The sequence below is a fragment of the Ranitomeya variabilis genome, chromosome 1 (genome assembly GCF_051348905.1).
Source record: "Ranitomeya variabilis isolate aRanVar5 chromosome 1, aRanVar5.hap1, whole genome shotgun sequence".
Classification (NCBI taxonomy): domain Eukaryota; kingdom Metazoa; phylum Chordata; class Amphibia; order Anura; family Dendrobatidae; genus Ranitomeya; species Ranitomeya variabilis.
The window spans coordinates 104,621,457-104,643,945 of record NC_135232.1 but is presented as its reverse complement, the minus strand read 5'-3'; the positions used below and the strand labels follow the sequence as shown (position 1 = coordinate 104,643,945).

The 22,489-nt window shown below is 41.8% G+C and overlaps 1 protein-coding gene across 3 annotated transcripts in view; it reads left to right on the top strand.

Moving 5' to 3' along the window:
• PDE8B (phosphodiesterase 8B) overlaps positions 1-22,489 on the top strand; it is a 339,284-nt gene that overhangs the window by 235,433 nt on the left and 81,362 nt on the right. For all 3 annotated transcript variants that reach the window (XM_077287159.1, XM_077287149.1, XM_077287140.1), the window contains exons 3-6: positions 11,858-12,048; positions 16,018-16,077; positions 21,589-21,646; positions 22,302-22,390. In XM_077287159.1, the coding sequence (XP_077143274.1) occupies positions 11,858-12,048; positions 16,018-16,077; positions 21,589-21,646; positions 22,302-22,390 (398 nt within the window). The remainder of the gene's footprint in view (positions 1-11,857; positions 12,049-16,017; positions 16,078-21,588; positions 21,647-22,301; positions 22,391-22,489) is intronic.

Below are 22,489 nucleotides of genomic sequence, written 5' to 3'. Positions count from 1 at the left end.
TTCTTCTGATTATCTGACTAATCAAAATGGCAACCGGGATGACGTTAGGTAATTTTGGTTCGCAAAGCTTCTGTGTGACAGCCACAGATTACTAATGTGGCCACTGAACTGAACCCAAAATATCTGTTCACACCATCCCTGCTAGATACAGTTGTGCTCAAAAGTTTACATACTCCGACAGAATTTTTGCTTTCTTGGCCTTTTTTCAGAGAATATGAATGGTAACACCAAAACTTTTTCTCCACTCATGGTTAGTGGTTGGGTGAAGCCATTTATTGTCACACCACTGTTTTTTCTCTTTTTAAATCATAATGACAACCCAAAACATCCAAATGACCCTGATCAAAAGTTCACATATCCTGGAGATTTTGGCCTGATAACATGCACTGAAGTTGACACAAATGGGTTTGAATGGCTACTAAAGGTATCATCCTCACCTGTGACAAATGCCAGGAAAATTGTTCGGGATGCAAAGAAAAACTCACAAATAACATCAGCTGAAATACTGGACTCTTTAAAATCTAGCAGTGTGGCTGTTTCAAGATGCACAATAAGGAGGCACTTGAAGAAAAAGAGGCTGCATGGTCGAGTCGCCGGAAGAAAGCCAAAGGACCCTGATCAAAAGTTCACATACCCCATTTCTTAATACTGTGTATTGCCCCCTCTAACATCAATGACAGCTTGAAGTCTTTTGTGGTAGTTGTGTATGAGGTTCCTTATTTTCTCAGATGGTAAAGCTGCCCACTCTTCTTGGCAAAACCCTCCAGTTCCTTTAAATTCCTGGGCTGTCTAGCATGAACTGCGTGCTTGAGATCACCCCAGAGTGGCCACTCCAGAACCTTCACTTTGTTCTGCTGTAGCCAATGACTGGTCGACTTGGCCTTGTGTTTTGGAACGTTGTCATGTTGGAACATCCACGTATGCCCAATCCGCAGCTTTCGGGCTGATGATTGAAAATTTGCCTCCAGAATTTGCTGATAACGTGCTGCATTCATCTTTCCTTCAACTTTGACCAAATTTCCTGTGCCTTTGTAGCTCACACATCCCCAAAACATCAACAATCCACCTCCGTGCTTTACAGTAGGAATGGTGTTCCTTTCATCATAGCCCTTGTTGACCTCTCTACAAATGTAACGTTTATGGGTGTGGACAAAAAGTTCAACTTTGGTCTCATCACTCCAAATTACCTTGTTCCAAAAGTTTTGAGGCTTTTCTCTGTGCTGTTTTGCGTTTTGTAGGTGAGATACTTTGTGGCATTTGCGCAGTAATGGCTTTCTTCTGGCGACTCGACCATACCATGCAGCCCATTTTTCTTCAGGTTCCTCCTTATTGTGCATCTTGAAACAGCCACATCGCTAGTCACCAGTGAGTCCAGTATTTCAGCTGATGTTATTTGTGGGTATTTCTTTGCATCTTGAACAATTTTCCTGGCATTTGTCACAGGTCAGGGGTGAGGATGTTACCTTTAGTAGCCATTCAAACCCATTTGCGTCAGATTCTGTGTATCTTATCAGGCCAAAATCAGCAGGGTTTGTGAACTTTTGATCAGGGTCATTTGGATGTTTTGGGTTGTCATTATGATTTAAAAAGAGAAAACACTGTAATTTAATAATAAATGGCTTCACCCAACCACTAGCCACGAATGGAGAAAAAGTTTTGGTGTTTTCATTCATATTCTCTGAGAAAAGGCCAAGGAAGCAAAAATTCTGCCGGGTATATAAACTATTGAGTACAACTGTATACAGTACATACAGTGGGAAAAAAAGTATTTAGTCAGCGACCAATTGTGCAAGTTCTCCCACTTAAAAAGATAAAAGAGGCCTGTAATTGACATCATAGATAGACCACAACTATGAGAGTTAAAATGAGAAAACAAATCCAGAAAATCACCTTGTCTAATTTGGCAAGATTTATTTTGCAAATTATGGAGGAAAATAAGTATTTGGTAATTAACAAAAGTTTATCTCAATATTTTTTTATATATCCTTTTTTGGCAATGACAGGTCAAAATTTTTTTGTAAGTCTTCACAAGGTTGGCACACACTGTTGATGGTATGTTGGCCCATTCCTCCATGCAGATCTTCTCTAGAGCAGTGATATTTTGGGCCTGTCGCTGGGAAACACAGACTTTCAACTCCCGCCAAAGATTTTATATGGGGTTGAGATCTGGAGACTGGCTAGGTCGCTCCAGGACCTTCATATGCTTCTTACAAAGCCACTCCTTCATTAACCTGGTAGTGTGCTTAGGATCATTACCATTCTGAAAGACCCATCCACGTTTCATCTTCAATGCCCTTGCTGATGGAAGGAGGTTTGCACTCAAAATCTCACGATACATGACCCCATTCATTCTTTCATGCACAGGGATCAATCGTCCTGGTCTCTTTGCAAAGAAACAGCCCCAAAGCATGATGTTGCCACCCCCATGCTTCACAGTAGGTATGGTGTTCTTTTGATGCAAACCAGCATTCTGTCTCCTCTAAACACGACGAATTTAGTTTCTACCAAAGAGTTCTACTTTGGTTTCATCAGACCATATGACATTCTCCCGATACTTTTCTGGATAATCCAAATGCTTGCTAGCAAACGTCAGACGGGACCAGACATGTACTGGCTTAAGCAGGTGGACACATCTGGCACTGCAGGATCTGAGTCCCTGGCAGCTTGGTGTGTTAGTGATGGTAGCCTTTGTTATGGTGATCCCAGCTCTATGCAGGTCATTCATTAGGTCCCCCTGTGTGGTTCTGGGATTTTTGCTCACCATTCTTGTGATCATTTTGACCCCATGGGGTGAGATCTTGTGTGGAGCCCCAGATCGAGGGAGATTATCAGTGGCCTTGCATGTCTTCCATTTTCTTATCATTGCTCCCACAGTTTATTTCATCACACCAAACTGCTTGCCTATTGCAGGTTCAGTCTTCCCAGCCTGGTGCAGAGCTACAATTTTGTTTCTGGTGTCCTTCGACAGCTCTTTGGTCTCCACCATAGTGGAGTTTGGAGTGTGACTGTTTGTGGTTGTGGACAGGTGTCTTTTATACTGATAACAAGTTCAAACAGGTGCCATTACTACAGGTAATGAGTGGAGGATAGAGGAGCCTCTTAAAGAAGAAGTTACAGGTCTGTGAGAGCCAGAAATCTTGCATGTTTTTAGGTGACCAAATACTTATTTTCCACCATAATTTGCAAAATAAATCTTGCCAAATCAGATAAGGTGATTTTCTGGATTTCTTTTCTCATTTTGACTCTCATAGCTGTGGTCTACCTAAGATGTAAATTACAGGCCTCTCTCATCTTTTTAAGTGGGAGAACTTGCACAATTGGTGGCTGACTAAATACCTTTATTCCCCACTGTATAGATAAAGAACAAAATGTACATACTGCTTCTATATAGCAGAGAATGTTGTCAAAAAGCCCGTGTACTTTCCAATTGTGATGCCTGAGTTTGCTAATCAAGGACCAAATTATATTATATTTTATATCTGCTATATTCTTTTTTTTATATGTATCCAAAGAAGATATTAAAGTTCAACAAGAAACATGTCAGTGTACGAAAAGACTTTTAAATACAGGCCACAATATTCAGTGGCTCATATAGGACTTAAAGGAAATCTATTAGTAGGATTTTATCCCCAAAATTATTCACAATATACAGTGGTATGTAAAAGTTTGGGCATTCCTGGTCAAAATTACTGTTATTGTGAATAGTTAAACAAGTTGAAAATGAAATGATCTCTAAAAGGGTTAAAGTTAAAGATGACACCTTTCCTTTGTATATTTGGGGGGGAAATGTACAGTATATTTTTTAAATCTTTTTCATTTTAAAAATTACAAAAAGGAAAATGTACCAATGCAAAAGTTTGAGAGATTTGTGTGCTAAGATAACTTTGATCAAGGTTTCATACCTTAATTAGCCTGTTAGGGTTACGGCTTGTTCACTATCACTGTTATGGAAGGACAGGTGATATCAATTTCCCAGCTTTATAAAAACCCAGCCTCCTCTAACCTTGTGCCAAAAAACAGCAGCCATGGGTTCTTCTAAGCAGCTGCCTAGCACTCTGAAAATGAAAATCATGGAGGCACCCAAAGCAGGAAAAGGCTATAAGAAGATAGCAAAGCATTTTCAAGTTGCCATTTCCTTAGTTTGAAATGTAGATAAGAAATGGCAGTTAACCCCTTCCCGACCTTTGACGCATACGCTGCGTCATGAAAGTTGGTGCCAATCCGACCTGAGACGCAGCGTATGCGTCATGGAATGATCGCGTCCCTGCAGATCGGGTGAAAGGGTTAACTCCAATTTCACCCGATCTGCAGGGACAGGGGGAGTGGTGCTTCAGCCCAGGGGGGGGGTGGCTTCACCCCCTCGTGGCTACGATCGCTCTGATTGGCTGTTGAAAGTGAAACTGCCAATCAGAGCGATTTGTAATATTTCACCCCAAAAAACGGTGAAATATTACAATCCAGCCATGGCCGATGCTGCAATATCATCGGCCATGGCTGGAAAACCTGATCTGCCCCCCCCACCGCCACCGATCGCCCCCCCAGTCCTCCGTTATGTGGTCCGGTCCCCTCCGTCCGCCTGCCCGCTCCCCCGTCCTCCTGTCTGCTCCCTCCTTGCTCGGATCCACCCCCCCTGTGCTCCGATCACCCCCCCTGTGCTCCGATCCACCCCCCCACCACCCCTTCATACTTACCGATCCTCCCGGTGTCCGTACGTCTCCTCGCTGGGCGCCGCCATCTTCCAAGATGGCGGGCGCATGCGCAGTGCCAGCCGGCAGATTCGTTCCATGTACATTTTGATCACTGTGATAAAACCTCACAGTGATCAAAATAAAAAAAATAGTAACTGACCCCCCCCCTTTATCACCCCCATAGGTAGGCAAAATAATAAAAAAAAGAAAATATTTTTTTTTTCTTTTTCCACTAGGGTTAGGGTTAGAACTAGGGTTAGAACTAGGGTTAGAACAAGGGTTAGGGTTAGGGGTAGGGTTAGGGTTAGGGTTAGGGGTAGGGTTAGGGTTAGGGCATGTGCACACAGTGCGGATTTGGCTGCGGATCCGCAGCGGATTGGCCGCGGATCCGCAGCGGATTGGCCGCGGATCCGCAGTGGATTGGCTGCTGCGAATTCGTAGCAGTTTTCCATCAGGTTTACAGTACCATGTACACCTATGGAAAACCAAATCCGCTGTGCCCATGGTGCGGAAAATTCCGTGCGGAAACGCTGCGTTGTATTTTCCGCAGCATGTCAATTCTTTGTGCGGTTTCCGCAGCGTTTTACACCGGTTCCTCAATAGGAATCCGCAGGTGAAATTCGCACAAAAAAACACTGGAAATCCGCTGTAAATCCGCAGGTAAAACGCAGTGCCTTTTACCTGCAGATTTTTCAAAAATCGTGCGGAAAAATCTCACACGAATCCGCAACGTGGGCACATAGCCTTAGGGTTAGGGTTGGAATTAGAGTTAGGGTTGGAATTAGGGCTAGGGTTGGAAATAGGGTTAAGATTAGGCTTGTGGTTAGGCTTACGGATAGGGTTAGGAGTGTGTTGGGGTTACAGTTGTGGTTAGGGTTGGGATTAGGGTTAGGGTTGGGATTAGGGTTAGGATTAGTGTTACGGGTGTGTTGGGGTTAGGGTTGTGATTAGGGTTAGGGCTACAGTTGGGATTAGGGTTAGGGGTGTGTTGGGGTTAGTGTTGAAGTTAGAATTGAGGGGTTTCCACTGTTTGGGCACATCAGGGGTCTCCAAACGCAACATGGCACCACCATTGATTCCAGCCAATCTTGCTTTCAAAAAGTCAAATGGTGCTCCCTCCCTTCCAAGCCCCGACGTGCGCCCAAACAGTGGTTTACCCCCACATATGGGGTACCAGCGTACTCAGGACAAACTGGGCAACAACTGTTGGGGTCCAATTTCTCCTATTACCCTTGCAAAAATAAAAAATTACTTGCTAAAACATAATTTTTGAGGAAAGAACAATTATTTTTTATTTTCACGGCTCTGCGTTATAAACTTCTGAGAAGCACTTGGGGGTTCAAAGTGCTCACCACACATCTAGATAAGTTCCTTCGGGGGTATAGTTTCCAAAATGGGGTCACTTGTGGGGTGTTTCTACTGTTTAGGCACATCAGGGGCTCTGCAAATGCAACGTGACACCTGCAGACCATTCCATCAAAGTCTGCATTTCAAATGTCACTACTTCCCTTCCAAGCCCTGACGTGCGCCCAAAAAGTGGTTTACCCCCACATATGGGGTACCAGAGTACTCACAACAAACTGGGCAACAAATATTGGGGTCCAATTTCTCCTGCTACCCTTGTGAAAATAAAAAATTGCTTGCTAAAACATCTTTTTTGAGGACAGAAAAATGATTTTTTATTTTCACGGCTCTGCGTTGTAAACTTCTGTGAAGCACTTGGGGGTTGAACGTGCTCACCACACATCTAGATAAGTTCTTTGGGGGTCTAGTTTCCAAAATCGGGTCACTTATGGGGTGTTTCTACTGTTTAGGCACATCAGGGGCTCTGCAAATGCAACGTGACGCCCGCAGACCATTCCATCAAAGTCTGCATTTCAAATGTCACTACTTCCCTTCCGAGCCCTAACGTGCGCCCAAACAGTGGTTTACCCCCACATATGGGGTACCAGCGTACTCACAACAAACTGAGCAACAAATATTGGGGTCCAATTTCTCCTGCTACCCTTGTGAAAATAAAAAATTGCTTGCTAAAACATCTTTTTTGAGGACAGAAAAATGATTTATTATTTTCACGGCTCTGCGTTATAAACTTCTGTGAAGCACTTGGGGGTTCAAAGTGCTCACCACACATCTAGATAAGTTCCCTTGGGGGTCTAGTTTCCAAAATGGGGTCACTTGTGGGGGGTTTCTACTGTTTAGGCACATCAGGGGCTCTGCAAACGTAACATGATGCCCGCAGACCATTTCATCAAAGTCTGCATTCCAAATCGTCACTACTTCCCTTCCGAGTCCCGGCATGTGCCCAAACAGTGGTTTACCCCCACATATGGGGTATCAGCGTACTCAGGAGAAACTGGACAACAACTTTTGTGGTCAAATTTCTCCTGTTACCCTTGGGAAAATTAAAAAATTCTGGGCTAAAAAAATATTTTTGAGGAAAGAAAACACATTTATTATTTTCACGTCTCTGCGTTATAAACTTCTGTGAAGCACTTGGGGGTTCAAAGTGCTCACCACACATCTAGATAAGTTCCCTTGGGGGTCTAGTTTCCAAAGTGGGGTCACTTGTGGGGAGTTCCTACTGTTTAGGCACATCAGGGGCTCTGCAAACGCAACGTGACGCCCGCAGAGCATTCCATCAAAGTCTGCATTTCAAAACGTCACTACTTCCCTTCCAAACCCCGACGTGTGCCAAAACAGTGGCTTACCCCCACATATGGGGTATCAGCGTACTCAGGAGAAACTGGACAACAACTTTTGGGGTCCAATTTCTCCTGTTACCCTTGGGAAAAAAAAAATTGTGGGCTAAAAAATCATTTTTGAGAAAAGAAAAATTATTTTTTATTTTCATGGCTCTGCGTTATAAACTTCTGTGAAGCACTTGGGGGTTCAAAGTGCTCACTATGAATCTAGATTAGTTCCTTGGGAGGTCTAGATTCCAAAATGGGGTCACTTGTGCGGGAGCTCCAATGTTTAGGCACACAGGGGCTCTCCAAACGCGACATGGTGTCCGCTAATGATTGAAGCTAATTTTCCATTCAAAAAGCCAAATGGCGTGCCTTCCCTTCCGAGCCCTGCCGCGCGCCCAAACAGTGGTTTACCCCCACATATGGGGTATCATCGTACTCAGGACAAACTGGACAACAACATTTGTGGTCCAATTTCTCCTATTACCCTTGGGAAAATTAAAAAATTGTTGCGAAAAGATCATTTTTGAGGAAAGAAAAATATTTTTTTATTTTCATGGCTCTGCGTTATAAACTTCTGTGAAGCACCTGGGGGTTTTAAGTGCTCACTATGCATCTAGATAAGTTCCTTGGGGGGTCTAGTTTCCAAAATGGGGTCACTTGTAGGGGAGCTCCAATGTTTAGGCACACTGGGGCTCTCCAAACGCGACATGGTGTCCGCTAACGATTGGAGCTAATTTTCCATTCAAAAAGTCAAATGGCGCGCCTTCCCTTCCGAGCCTTGCCGTGCACCCAAACAGTGGTTTACCCCCACATATGAGGTATCGGCGTACTCAGGAGAAATTGCCCAACAAATTTTAGGATCCATTTTATCCTGTTGCCCATGTGAAAATGAAAAAATTGAGGCTAAAATAAATTTTGTGTGAAAAAAAAGTACTTTTTCATTTTTACGGATCAATTTGTGAAGCACCTGAGGGTTCAAAGTGCTCACTATGCTTCTAGATAAGTTCCTTGGGGGGTCTAGTTTCCAAAATGGGGTCACTTGTAGGGGAGCTCCAATGTTTAGGCACACAGGGGCTCTCCAAACGCGACATGGTGTCCGCTAACGATTGGAGCTAATTTTCCATTCAAAAAGTCAAATGGCGCGCCTTCCCTTCCGAGCCTTGCCGTGCACCCAAACAGTGGTTTACCCCCACATATGAGGTATCGGCGTACTTAGGAGAAATTGCCCAACAAATTTTAGGATCCATTTTATCCTGTTGCCCATGTGAAAATGAAAAAATTGAGGCTAAAATAAATTTTGTGTGAAAAAAAAGTACTTTTTCATTTTTACGGATTAATTTGTGAAGCACCTGGGGCTTTAAAGTGCTCACTATGCTTCTAGATAAGTTCCTTGGGGGGTCTAGTTTCCAAAATGGGGTCACTTGTGGGGGTGCTCCAATGTTTAGGCACACGGGGGCTCTCCAAACGCGACATGGTGTCCGCTAAAGATTGGAGCCAATTTTTCATTCAAAAAGTCAAATGGCGCTCCTTTCCTTCCGAGCCCTGCCGTGCGCCCAAACAGTGGTTTACCCCCACATATGAGGTATCAGCGTACTCAGGACAAATTGGACAACAACGTTCGTGGTCCAGTTTCTCCTTTTACCCTTGGGAAAATAAAAAAATTGTTGCGAAAAGATCATTTTTGTGACTAAAAAGTTAAATGTTAATTTATTCCTTCCATGTTGCTTCTGCTGCTGTGAAACACCTGAAGGGTTAATAAACTTCTTGAATGTGGTTTTGAGCACCTTGAGGGGTGGAGTTTTTAGAATGGTGTCACTTTTGGGTATTTTCAGCCATATAGAACCCTCAAACTGACTTCAAATGTGAGGTGGTCCCTAAAAAAAATGGTTTTGTAAATTTTGTTGTAAAAATGAAAAATCACTGGTCAAATTTTAACCCTTATAACTTCCTAGCAAAAAAAAATTTGTTTCCATAATTATGGTGATGTAAAGTAGACATGTGGGAAATGTTATTTATTAACTATTTTGTGTCACATAACTCTCTGGTTTAACAGAATAAAAATTCAAAATGTGAAAATTGCAAAATTTTCAAAATTTTCGCTAAATTTCCATTTTTTTCACAAATAAACTCAGAAATTATCGACCTAAATTTACCACTATCATGAAGCCCAATATGTCACGAAAAAACAATCTCAGAATCGCTAGGATCCGTTGAAGCGTTCCTGAGTTATTACCTCATAAAGGGACACTGGTCAGAATTGCAAAAAACGGCAAGGTCATTAAGGCAAAAATAGGCTGGGTTATGAATAGTGAAGGTTAAGATAACGTCTGGAAGACCCAGCAAAATGTCAGTGAGAGCTGCTAGCAACGCACAAGACAGAAGCTATAATCGGCGACGCCCAATGTTCAGGAGAACTATTTAAAGGCAATGGGCATGGCCCAGCTTCCAATCCGAGCATCAGGTAAATTAACCCCGGACCAGCTAGATAAAATCTAGCCGACGCCAATGAGCACATAGTGGTCAAAAGCGGAATTACCGCTGTCTGTCGAACGACCTGGTCTGAACAGCGTCCGACATGACAATGGTACATTGTTCTACTGTTCAGAGACACCTGCACAAATATGGCCTTCATGAAAGAGTCATCAGAAGAAAACCTCTCCTGTGCCCTCATCATAAAATTCAGCATGAGACGTATGCAAAACCACATCTGAGCAAGCCTGATGCATTTTGGAAACAAGTTTTATGGACTAATGAGGTTAAAATAGAACTCTTTGGACACAATGATCAAAGGAATGTGTGGAGAAAAAAGTTCACAGAATTTCAGGAAAAGAGCATCTCACCAACGATAAAGCATGGGGGTGAATCAATCATGCTTTGGGGTTGTGTTGCAGCAAATGGCACAGAGAACATTTCACGGGTAGAGGGAAGAATGGATTGAAAGAAATTTCAACAAATTTTTTGATGCAAACATAACACCATCTGTAAAAAAGTTGAAAAGAAGATGGCTTCTACAAATGGATAATGATCCTAAACACATGTCAAAATCCAAAATAAAAAAAACCTCAAAAGGTGCAACCTAAAGGTTTTACAATGGCCCTCACAGTCCCTGATCTGAACATCATTGAAAAGCTGTGGCTACTCCTCAAAATAGCAGTGCATGCAGGACAATCCAGGAATCACACTGAACTGGAAGAATTTTCCAAGGAATAATATATGAAAATCCCTCAAGCCAGAATTGAAAGACTCTTGGCTGGCTACAAAAAGAGCTTACAAGCTGCGATACTTGCAAAAGGGGTTGCTACTAGGTACTAACCATATTAAACTTTATTGTTACACAACAAATTATGCATATTTAAAAATAAAACAGGGACAGGATAATGGTAAACCAAAAGATGCAACCACGGTGGTAAAACAGATTAGCAAATTGCAAGAAAACCCAGGCCAAGTCAATAGGACAAACAGGTCATGAATGCAATAACAATATAGAGACCACATGTGGTGAAACATTAATTGCGTACAGAATACAGAAGGGCTAAAAGCCATCAAAACAACAAAGTACTGGACCTGAAGTCATTGGTGAAAAGTACAATTAAAGCCAAGGGGTTTACCTGTACAGCCATGGAGACACCCACCCCAATGCGCGTTTTGGCAACAGTGCCTTCTTCTGGGGTACAAGAGATGAGATCCTCAGACCCCTTGTGAGACCATATGCTGGTGCGGTTGGCCCTGGGTTCCTCCTAATGCAGGACAATACCAGACCTCATGTGGCTGGAGTGTGTCAGCAGTTCCTGCAAGATTAAGGCATTAAAGCTAAGCTTGAACACATCTGGGACATCATGTCTTGCAACATCCACCAATGTCACATTGCACCACAGACTGTCCAGGAGTTGGCGGATGCTTTAGTCCAGGTCTGGGAGGAGATCCCTCAGGAGACCATCCACCACCTCATCAGGAGACATGGAGGCCACACACACTACTGAGCATAATTTCCTTGTCTTGAGGCATTTCCACTGAAGTTGGATCAGCCTGTAACTTCATTTTCCACTTTGATTTTGAGCATCATTCCAACTCCATACCTCGGTGGGATATTAGTTGTGATTTACGTTGATAATTTTTAGGTTTTATTGTTCTCAACACATTCCTCTATGTAATTAATAAAGATTTACAACTGGAATATTTCATTCAGTGATATCTAGGATGTGGTATTTTAGTGTTCCCTTTATTTTTTTGGAGCAGTGTATATATATATATATATTTTTTTTTTTTTATTTTTTTTTTACTAAAATACAATGGAGGTGTGTCATCTTTAACTTTAGGCATTTTAGAGATCATTTCATTTTCAACTTGCTTAACTGCTCACAATAACATTAACAACAGTAATTTTGACCAGGGGTGCCAAACTTGTAAATGCCACTGTAAAAGCTGATTTGTGATCCATAGCAATTATTGTTATGTGCTCTATTATTTCTTGCTTAGGTGCTGCTAGTATTTGCTAAAGAAGATAGTCAGAGCGATGGGTTCTGGTGGGCTTGTGATCGAGCTGGGTACCGGTGTAATATTGCGTGTACGCCAGAATCAGCACTCGAGTGCTTCCTCGATAAACACCATGAAATCATTGTCATAGACCACAGATACCCCAGATACCTTGATGCTGAGGCTGTATGCAGGTAAGTCAGGGGACTTTTTAAAGTGAATCTGTCAGCAGGTTTTGCTATGTAATATGAGAACAGCATGAGGTAGAGGTTAAAACACAGATTTCAACGATGTGTCAGTTATCAGACTGTGTGATGCTGTTTACTGTCAGTGAAGGTTTTATCACTGGGACATTATCATTGCTGTGACTAGATTCCCATGTGAGCACTGGTCTGACCCCGCCCCTCCTGTGATAAGCAGCTCACTGTCAATAGACTATGTACATAAAGAGCCTTGTGTGGGTGGGGTAGGCTTTCTCAGCTGTTCTACATTGCTAAATCTAAGAACTCTGAGTGTGTCACAACTGCTGCACCCTAATCTAAGTGACACATCATTGGAAGCAGCTTCTCTTTGCCCACACAATGCTGCTCTCAGATGAGGTAGCAAAAACCTGCTGACAGATTTCCTTTCATGTTATTTCATGAGCTTTTATGCACCCAGTATTGTTCTTCATAGCATGAAGTTACAACATTTAGAAGTTTGTTTTTAATTTTTAAGTCTCTAAATGTATGAAAATATCAGAGACAGATTATATCTAAGCCCATACTCAAGGGTCCATGTTTTTTGTCAGCTGACTGAAGGATAACACGTTCACTATTTACAGTAGGAAAGACTGCTACAAATACTTATGTGTTGACAGGAAAAACGCAGCATAAAATACATGTGTTTTTTATGTGTTTTCCCCACTCGTTAGTATGGGTGAAATCTGCAGCAAAAATGCTTAACCCCTTAGTGACAGAGCCAATTTTGTCCTTAATGACCAAGCCAATTTTTACTATTCTGACCACTGTCACTTTATGAGGTTAAAGCACTAGAACGCTTCAACAGATCTCACTGATTCTGAGACTATTTTTTCGTGACGCATTGTACTCAATGTTAGTGGTAAAATTTCTTCGATATGACTTGCAAGTATTTATGAAAAAAATGAAAATTTGGCAAAAATTTAGAAAATTTAGCAATTTTCAAACTTTCAATTTTTGTGCCCTTAAAAAAGAGAGTCATATCGCACAAAATAGTTAATAAATAACATTTCCCACATGTCTACTTTACATCAGCACAATTTTGGAAACATAACTTTGTTTTGTTAGGAAGCTATAAGGGTTAAAAGTTGACCTGTGATTTCTCATTTTTCCAACATAATTTACAAAACCATTTTTTAGATTTTTTAGGGACCACCTCACATTTGAAGTATGTTTGGTGGATCAATATGACAAAAAATACCCCAAAGTGACACCATTCTAAAAACTGCACTCCTCAAGGTGCTCAAAACCACATTCAAGAAGTTTATGAACCCTTCAGGTGCTTCACGAGAACTAAAGTAATATGGAAGGAAAAAATGAACACTTTTTTCTCAAAAAATTTACTTTGGAACCTAACTTTTTATTTTCACAAGGGTATCAGGAGAAAATGGATCACAAAATGTTGTTGTGCAAATTCTCTTGAGTACGCTGATACCTCGTATGTGGGGGAAAGCCACTGTTTGGGCGCATGACAGGGCTCAGAAGGCGAAGGAGCACCGTTTGACTTTTTGAATGCAAAATTGGCTGGAATAAAAGGCGGGCGCCGCGTCGTGTTTAGAGAGCCCTGATGTACCTAAACAGTGGAAACCCTCCAATTCTAACTCCAACCCTAACACAGCCCTAATCCCAACCCTAACCAAAACCATAACTCTAACCACAGCCCTAACCCCAACTCGAACACCACCCTAACCCCAACACCCTAAACGTAACCCCAACAGAACCATATCCTCAGCACAACCATATCCCCAACACAACTGTATCCCCAACACAACCTTAACCCCAACCCTAACCCCAATCCTAACCCCAACACCACAACCGCAACCTCAACAGAACCCTAACTCCAACACAACCCTAGCCCCAACCCTAACCCAACCTTAACCCTAGCTCTAAGCCCAACCCTAACCCTAGCCCCAACCCTAGCCCTAGCCCTAACCCTAGTTCTAACCCCAACCCTAGCACCAACACTAACCCTAACCCCAACCCTAGCCAGAACGCTAATTCTGACTGCAAAGAATGGGTATGGAATGCGGTGAATATTCATTCCCTTTAGTAGCGGCACATGTGCCCGCCGGCAGATGCAGGAAAGCTCCGGCTGACACTGAGCTCGCTATTAAGGAGCAATGAATACTCACTGCTCTCCACGCATTCAGTCCCGGAATGCAGAGCAGTGAGTATTCCGGCAGCTGCCCTTTGGCTTGCAAGTAGCGCATGATGACCCTGCCATGCACTGCTTACAAGTGTAAAGCTGCTGCTTGCATCAGAACAAGACTCTGCGAGGGAGTGCAGGAAGATAAGTGTAATGGTTTGTTTTTTTAATGTTTTCAGATGGGGTCATGCATACAAGTATGGGGTTGTGGGCCAAACATACCAGGATAAGGATGGGGTCATGCATACCAGGACGGGGATGAGGGCTAATCATAACAGGATGCTAGTGCAGTGCCCCAGAGTCATGGTCATTGCAGTACTGATGCTCCGCCGCTAAGGGGAGTGATGGTACGTCTGATGGCACTGAAGGAGTTCACCTGACCAGGTATCACAGACACCAATACACTTCATAGTCTGGCCTCCAGGGGGAGCTAAGGGCGCTATGTATTAGGCCACTCCTCACAATCTGGTAAAACTGGGGGCTGGATAGAAAGTTAGAGAGAAGCTGACTGGGTTGGAACCAGGCAACATCCTATGGCAGAGGGTGTTGCAGGGGAAGATTCAGGGGGGTCCCTGTCAGGGGTGAGATCCTGACAGAGGCCTAGCGAACAGGAAAGAACGTTAAGGAACCACGACTGCACTACATCGCGTCGGTATCTCAAGAAAGGACAAGAAGCGAGGTTTATTGTGGAGACTGAGAAACAAGATCAAAGCAAAAAGGAGATAACACCAGTAGGAGTCGTGCTGTAAGACCGAGGCAACATCCTACTGAGGCGCGTAGCCGGTGGCCGGAACTCCGAGGAAGTATCAAGCTCCAAGCATTACTTCAAACCAATGGCAGGACAGTTAATTATAGGTTGGCTGTCTCACCTAAATCACCTAAGCAGACATAGGGGGCAACTGTGGGAGAGGGGCGTCACTAGGGTCCCGGAAGAACTCCAGGCCTACCCGTCATACGGGTGCGTCCTATCCATATCATCTGGGGGACGGAGAAGAACATCAGAACAGACATCAGTTGTGGGAAAGAACATCAGAAATAGACACAACAGTTGTGAGGACTATCCCGTGGTGCTCAGCAGGGAAGTACTACAACACACAGGTGCTAGAAGGTAGGCACAGATTTCCACCTGCAAAGGGAACTCTGGAGGTGCCATCGGACCGGCCGGTCTCAGACAGCCCTGTTAATCGTACTCTGGATTGAGGACCTTGAAGCCTTCAGTAAAGAGGTAAAGAGACTGCAACTCTGTGTCCTCGTTATTCAACGCGACTTGCACCACGCACCACCACTTACACCTTTCATTGGACGCCCCTTAGCAGGGTCACGGACCGGGTCTAGCCACCGTGGCAACCCCAGAACTGAGACCGAGAGGCCCGGTACCGAGTACCCCGCGGCCCTGCGTCTGGGGGCGCTCCACTATTAAATAGAAATAAATATTCATTGCCCTCCATGCCATGGTTGTGGAATGCAGTGAATATTCATTTCTCTTTAGCAGTGGGCACAGGAGTAAGCCTCAGCAGCCGTCTCCTGCTTCTGTGACCCGCTGCCTCACTGTTGCCACTCCCCGACCTCCCCACCACAGCCAGATCTGGTACACCCAAACTATAAGACGCACTCCCCATTTTCCTCCACATTTTTGAAGGAAAAAAGTGAATTTTTTAGTCCGAAAAATACGGTATATATCTGTTTAAAAATTATGTTCGCTATTATCACCATGTGTACCAGTCATTAGTCTGCATTCTTCTTTCTCAATATTTCATACTTTTTACTGTTCTTCTCAGGTCAATACGAGCCACCAAGCCATCAGAGCACTCTACAATTCTGGCCGTGGTTCCACGTGTGTAAGTTACTAAAATGCAGTTTTCAATCTTAATTTTTATCAATTCACCTACATAATCTGTCTCCAAAATAAATAGGGCTTATCCCCAGGTGAAGGTGTTCAATTGTATGTGATAAATATCTGCCTTTAAATATCATTTTCAAAGGTTACATATACAGATGCTTCTCACAGAATTTGAATATCATCAAAAAGTTAATTTATTTCAGTACTTCAATACAAAAAGTGAAACTCATATATTATAAAGAGTCATTACAAACAGAGTGATCTATTTCAAGTGCTTATTTCTGTTAATGTTGATGATTATGGCTTACAGCCAACGAACACCAAAAAGTCGTTATCTCAGTAAATTAGAATACTTTATAACACCAGCTTGAAAAATTATTTTAAAATCCGAAATGTTGGCTTACTAAAATGTATGTTCAGTAAATTCACTCAATACTTGGTCGGGGCTCCTTTTGCATCAATTACTACATCAATGCGGCGTGGCATGCTGAGGTGTTATGGAAGCCCAGGTTGCTTTGATAGCAGCCTTCAGCTCGTCTGCATTGTTTGATCATCTTCCTCTTGACAATATCACATAGATTGGGGTTAAGGTCAGGCGAGTTTGCTGGCCAATCAAGCACAGTGATACTGTTGTTTTTAAACCAGATATTAGTACTTTTGGCAGTGTGCACAAGTGCCAAGTACTGCTGGAGAATGAAATTTCCATCTCCAAAAAGCTCGTCGGCAGAGGGAAGCAAGAAATGCTCTAAAATTTCCTGGTGGATGGCTGCGCTAACTTTGGTCATGATAAAACACAGTGGACCTACACCAGCAGATGACATGGCTCCCCAAACTATCACTGATTGTGGAAACTTCACACTAGACCTCAAGCAGCTTGGATTGGGTGCCTCTCCACTCTTACACCAGATTCTGAGAACTTGATTTCCAAATGAAATGCAACATTTACTTTAATCTGAAAACAACACCTTGGACCACTGAGCAACAGTCCAGTTCTTTTTCTCCTTGGCCCAGGTAAGACACTTCTGGCATCTTCTATTGATTATGATTGGCTTGACACAAGGAATGCGACACTTGTAGCCCATGTCCTGGATACGTCTGTGTGTGATGGCTCTTGAAGCAATGACTCCAGCAGCAGTCCACTCCTTGTGAATCTCCCCCAAATTTGTGAATGGCCTTTTCTTAACAAGGCTGCGGTTATCCGGTTGCTTGTGCACCTTTTTCTACCACACTTTTTCCTTCCACTCAACTTTCCATTAATATGCTTTAATACAGCACTTGAACAGCCAGCTTCTTTAGCAATGACCTTTTGTGGCTTACCCTCCTTGTGGAGTGTGTCAATGACTGCCTTCTGGACATCTGTCAAGTCAGCAGTCTTCCCCATGATTGTGGAGCCTACTGAAACAGGCTAAGGAACCTTTTTAAATGCTTTGGAATCCTTTTGCAGGAATCCTTTTGCAGGTGTTTTTTGTTACTTATTCTAATTTACTGAGATAATGACCTTTGTGTTTTCAATGGCTGTAAGCCATAATCATGAACATTAACAGAAATAAACACTTGAAATAAATCACTCTGTTTGTAATGACTCTATATAATATGAGTTTCACTTTTTGTATTGAAGAACTGAAATAAATTAACTTTTTGATGATATTCTAATTTTGTGAGAAGCACCTGTATGCATTGTTTAACCTATATGAATTGTAAATTATAGGCATTGATTCATCAAGGATTTTACCCATGAATTTGGGCATAAAAATATTTGAAAAATCGCAAGATTTTGGTGCAACTGGAAGCTACGCTAAAATTTTGTGACTTTTGGCTATTTCACACCATTTTTGCCTAGATTCGACAAAGTGTACAGAACTGGGCCAAGACGGGTGCTTGCATTTGGTACGCCACAAACCTTACTCCAGCAGGGACTAGAGTAAACCTCCTGGGAGGCACATGCCACTTTGCTACTTACCTGATTCATTAAGAGACATTTGCCTTTCAGTGAATCAGGATGTTGAAATCTGTCTTCCGAAACTTTGAAAGGGAAGGAGGCAATGGCTCTGCATGAAGGTTTATTGGCAATGCTTCATGGGAAAACAAGCATGCAAATTAGCTGTAACTCAAGCAGAAAAAAAGAGACTTGCTAAATGGTCAAATATTAACTGGTAAGATAGTTCTCTTTTGGGAAATAGCTAATTTACACACACTTTCCAATATTAATTCTATATCAATTCCAGAAGATCTCTGCTTGTTGTTTATCAATGGCGACTTTCATTTATTAATGAAAATGTATCAAAGTTCTATATGTATATATAAAAATATAGTAAATATATTAATATTTTATATATATATATATATATATATACACATACATACATATATATATATATATATATATATATATATATATATATATATACAGTATATATATATATATATATATATATATATATACTAGATGGTGGCCCGATTCTAACGCATTGGGTATTCTAGAATATGTATGTATGTATATAGCAGCCACATAGTATATAGCACAGGCCAGCCATGTAATATATAGGAGCCATGTAGTATATAGCAGACAAATACTACGTGGCCTGTGCTATATACTATGTGGCTGCTATATACATACATACATAAATATTGTAGAATACCCGCTGCGTTAATACAGGTCACGCAGTATATAACAGTGGCCACGCAGTATATAACACAGCCCACGTACTATATAACACAGCCCACGCAGTATATAGCAGCCACGCAGTATATAACACAGGCATCGTAGTATATAACACTGGCCACGCAGTATATAGCACAGCCCCCGCAGTATATAACACTGGCCACGTAATATATAACACAGCCCACGCAGTATATAGCAGCCATGCAGTATATAACATAGCCACGTTAGTATATAGCACAGAGATGTAGTATATAACAGAGCCCACGCAGTATGTAACACAGCCCACATAGTATATAGCAATGTGGGCACTATATGCGTGGTTAAAAAAGACTTAAAATAAAAAAATAAACATATACTCACCTTCTGAAGGCCCCTTGAACTCCTGGCGCCTGTGTGCGGTGCACGCGGCAGCTTCCGGTCCCAGGGTTGGTATGAGCGCAGGACCTGTGATGACGTCGCGGTCACATGACCGTGACGTCATGGAAGGTTCTTCTAGCATAGCATCCTTGGCACCGGAACCTGCCGCTTGCACTGCCGAGGACAGCGGGCCACGTCGGAGGGTGAGAATAATCTTTTTTTTTTATTATTCTTATTTGTAACATTAGATCTTTTTACTATTGATGCTGCATACGCAGAATCAATAGTAAAAATTTGGTCACACAGGGTTAATAGCTGCGTAACCGGAGTGCGTTGCACCACACTCCGGTAACGCTGGCATTAACCCTGTTTGAGGGCTCTTGGAGGGGAGTATGGAGTGGGCACTGACTGCGGGGAGGAAAGAGCTGCCATTTTGCCGCCGGACTGTGCCCATCGCTGATTGGTCGTGGCAAAGGTCGTGGGCGTTTTGCCACGACCAATCAGCGACTTGGATTCCATGACAGACAGAGGCCGCAACCAATGAATATCCGTGACAGACAGACAGAAGGAAAGACAGACAGACGGAAGTGACCCTTAGACAACTATATAGTAGATATATATATATATATATATATATATATATATATATATATATATATATATATATTGGAGAGAAATGTGCTGCCCAGTGTCAGAAAGCTTGGTCTCAGTCTCAGGTCATGGGTCATGATGACCCAAAACACACAGCTAAAAACACCCAAGAATGGCTAAGAGGAAAACATTGGACTGTTCGGGAAGTGGCCTTCTATGAGCCTAAACCATATTGAGCATCTTTGGAAAGAGCTGAAACATGCCGTCTGAAAAAGGCAACCTTCAAACACGAGACAACTGGACCAGTTTGCTCTTGAGGAGTGGGCCAAAATACCTGTCGAGAGGTGCAGCAGTAATTTCTTTCATTTTCATTCATCATTTCTGTCCAGGCCTATTTCATGAGTTTTTTTAATTCTGTGGAAGCATGGTTGAAAAGCAATGTCCGACTTTCATTTGTTCATTTTAATAGATTTTTAATTTATTATTACTTTTGTCAGATTCAAGTTATTTCTGTGACCATTGTGGGGTTTTCCGTCATTAAACGAGGGGTACCAACAATTTTGACCACGTGTGTGTATGTATATATATATATATATATATACATATACATTTATAATTATATTATAATTATAAATGTTAGAAGAATGTATAATACCAAGGACAGTATTTATTTTCCGAATCTGGAAGTCCTTTCAAACTACTTTGTAAATAAAGTGCATTACCTATCTTTACTGTTCTAAGTTATAGATTTAATTATAGTCCATATTTATTGAGTGAAGAATTTGCAGAAATAAATGAGATGTTTCGGTCAATACCTGACCTTCATCAGTCACTGGATATAGGAGATCTGTGTGGCAGCGCACTGTGTGGAAGTCTGCAGTATCCACTGCTAAGACAGGAAGCGCTACTACATTTCTGTTTTTTTTTCAATCAAGATAGGGTGCAGAGTGCACATTAATGAGAAAAAAAATGAACTTTTTTTGAATTTACCAAATAACTGTAATGAAACAAAGAGTGAAAAATTTAAAGGGGTCTGAATACTTTTCCGTACCCACTGTAGCAGACCTCAGTATATCAGAAGGCACGCTTGTGATAGGGCAGACTCCAACGAAGTGCTAGTAACAGCGAGCATGTGGACAACCTGAATACTGAGGCGGTTTGTCACTGCCTGAGCCGGCCATTAAAGATTAAGCATGTGACGTGAGAAATACATACCAGCAAATTTAATAACAGCTTTTATATAACACCTTCAAGCTTGTGATAGGTGGTGGTCACAGAGATAGTCTGTTGACAAATGTTTTGATTGTTTTCCGTGACAACTAGCAGAATTGTAAATGCTGCTTTTGACTATATTAGAGGATGTAACTTGGGATCAGTACAAGATAGTAATGCACCAAATTTACAAAGTTACCCAATATTTTATGTAAGTTTTAATACATATAAACTGATGGGTGAACACTTTAAAGCTTTAGGAGCCCTAGCATTTGGAGATCATTGGCTTACATTGGTTTACTAATGGATTTACATGGTTCCAATCAGTTTCTAATAGCTTTTTCCAAGATTGAAAATACAATCTATCTGCTCATTGTCCACTTTTTTCAAAATTCTCTACAATTTAATTTCTTATTTTGTGTATCTGAGAAGAGACTCATTGTTTTCTTATAGAGAAAATGGAAATGGATTGCTTTTACTTTTGTATTTATGCTTATTCAATTAAATGTAGCCTGTTAGTGTCGCCAGATATTCAGTATGCCCCCAAATTATTCTGAAATGCAAAAGGATGCAATCTTTTGGGACTTCAAATCTACAAAATCTAATTCAAATGCTGCAATAAAAGAACAATTGGGAAAATATCTGGGATATGAAAATTATGACAATAATATCTTTGTTTTGTCTCAGGGGACCCGATCAGGAAGAAATGTCCGTCCTCCCTCTTCTCCATGCTGGGTTCACTAGAGTAAGTATTGTGTCATTTTTGAATACACAAGTATAAATCTATGTATATGGCAATGACTGCATACAGCAGGTGGCAGATGCTTATCATTTTACATTTTGTATGTTTTGTAGGAAGTCTGCAGTAGCAGTTTGCAGGGTTGACTGCCCATGTTGGCTGAGTAGGGTCCAGAAGTTGTGTCTACTGCAGGAGAAATGTGATTGCACATTGCGCAAATCAAATAAATGGGTGGCCATGTAATTACTTACATGAGTTCTCCAGTGCAAGAGTGGCTTTTTACTGTGGCTATTATCTGCTCTGGCTTATATGGGGGTTCTGGGTAGGAGACACCATAACATACATATGGCCTGAAAGGGCATATATTACAAGGGTTACTCTAGTTTTACTGACCCTTTAAATTAGTAAGTGCTAAGTTAATACCCTGCAAATTGGAGCAATCAAAGGTTTCTGTAACCCCTTCATCAGCTATCAGCCCTCTTTCTAAATATCACAACTTGTATCTAGAAAGTGGAAGGCAGCTTGGTTGTGTACCACTCTGAATGGTTGGTGCTGTTAGCCACCTCTTTCACTTTTTATCTCTCAACGAAACAATAGTATGAGACGTATGAAATATAAACTTCACCTATGGATTAACAGATATATTAAATATGTTTTTCAGAGATTTATGGAGAATTATAGTATGATTTCTTGCTACAATGAACTAATCCAGATAGAGCACGGAGAGGTGCGATCTCAGATCAAACTAAGGTAGGTGTATAGAGTTACTCCATTTCTTATCAGTTCTACACAGATTATCATCTTTTCTTCAATAACCCCTTAACAACCAACGATGGGTATAGTACGTCA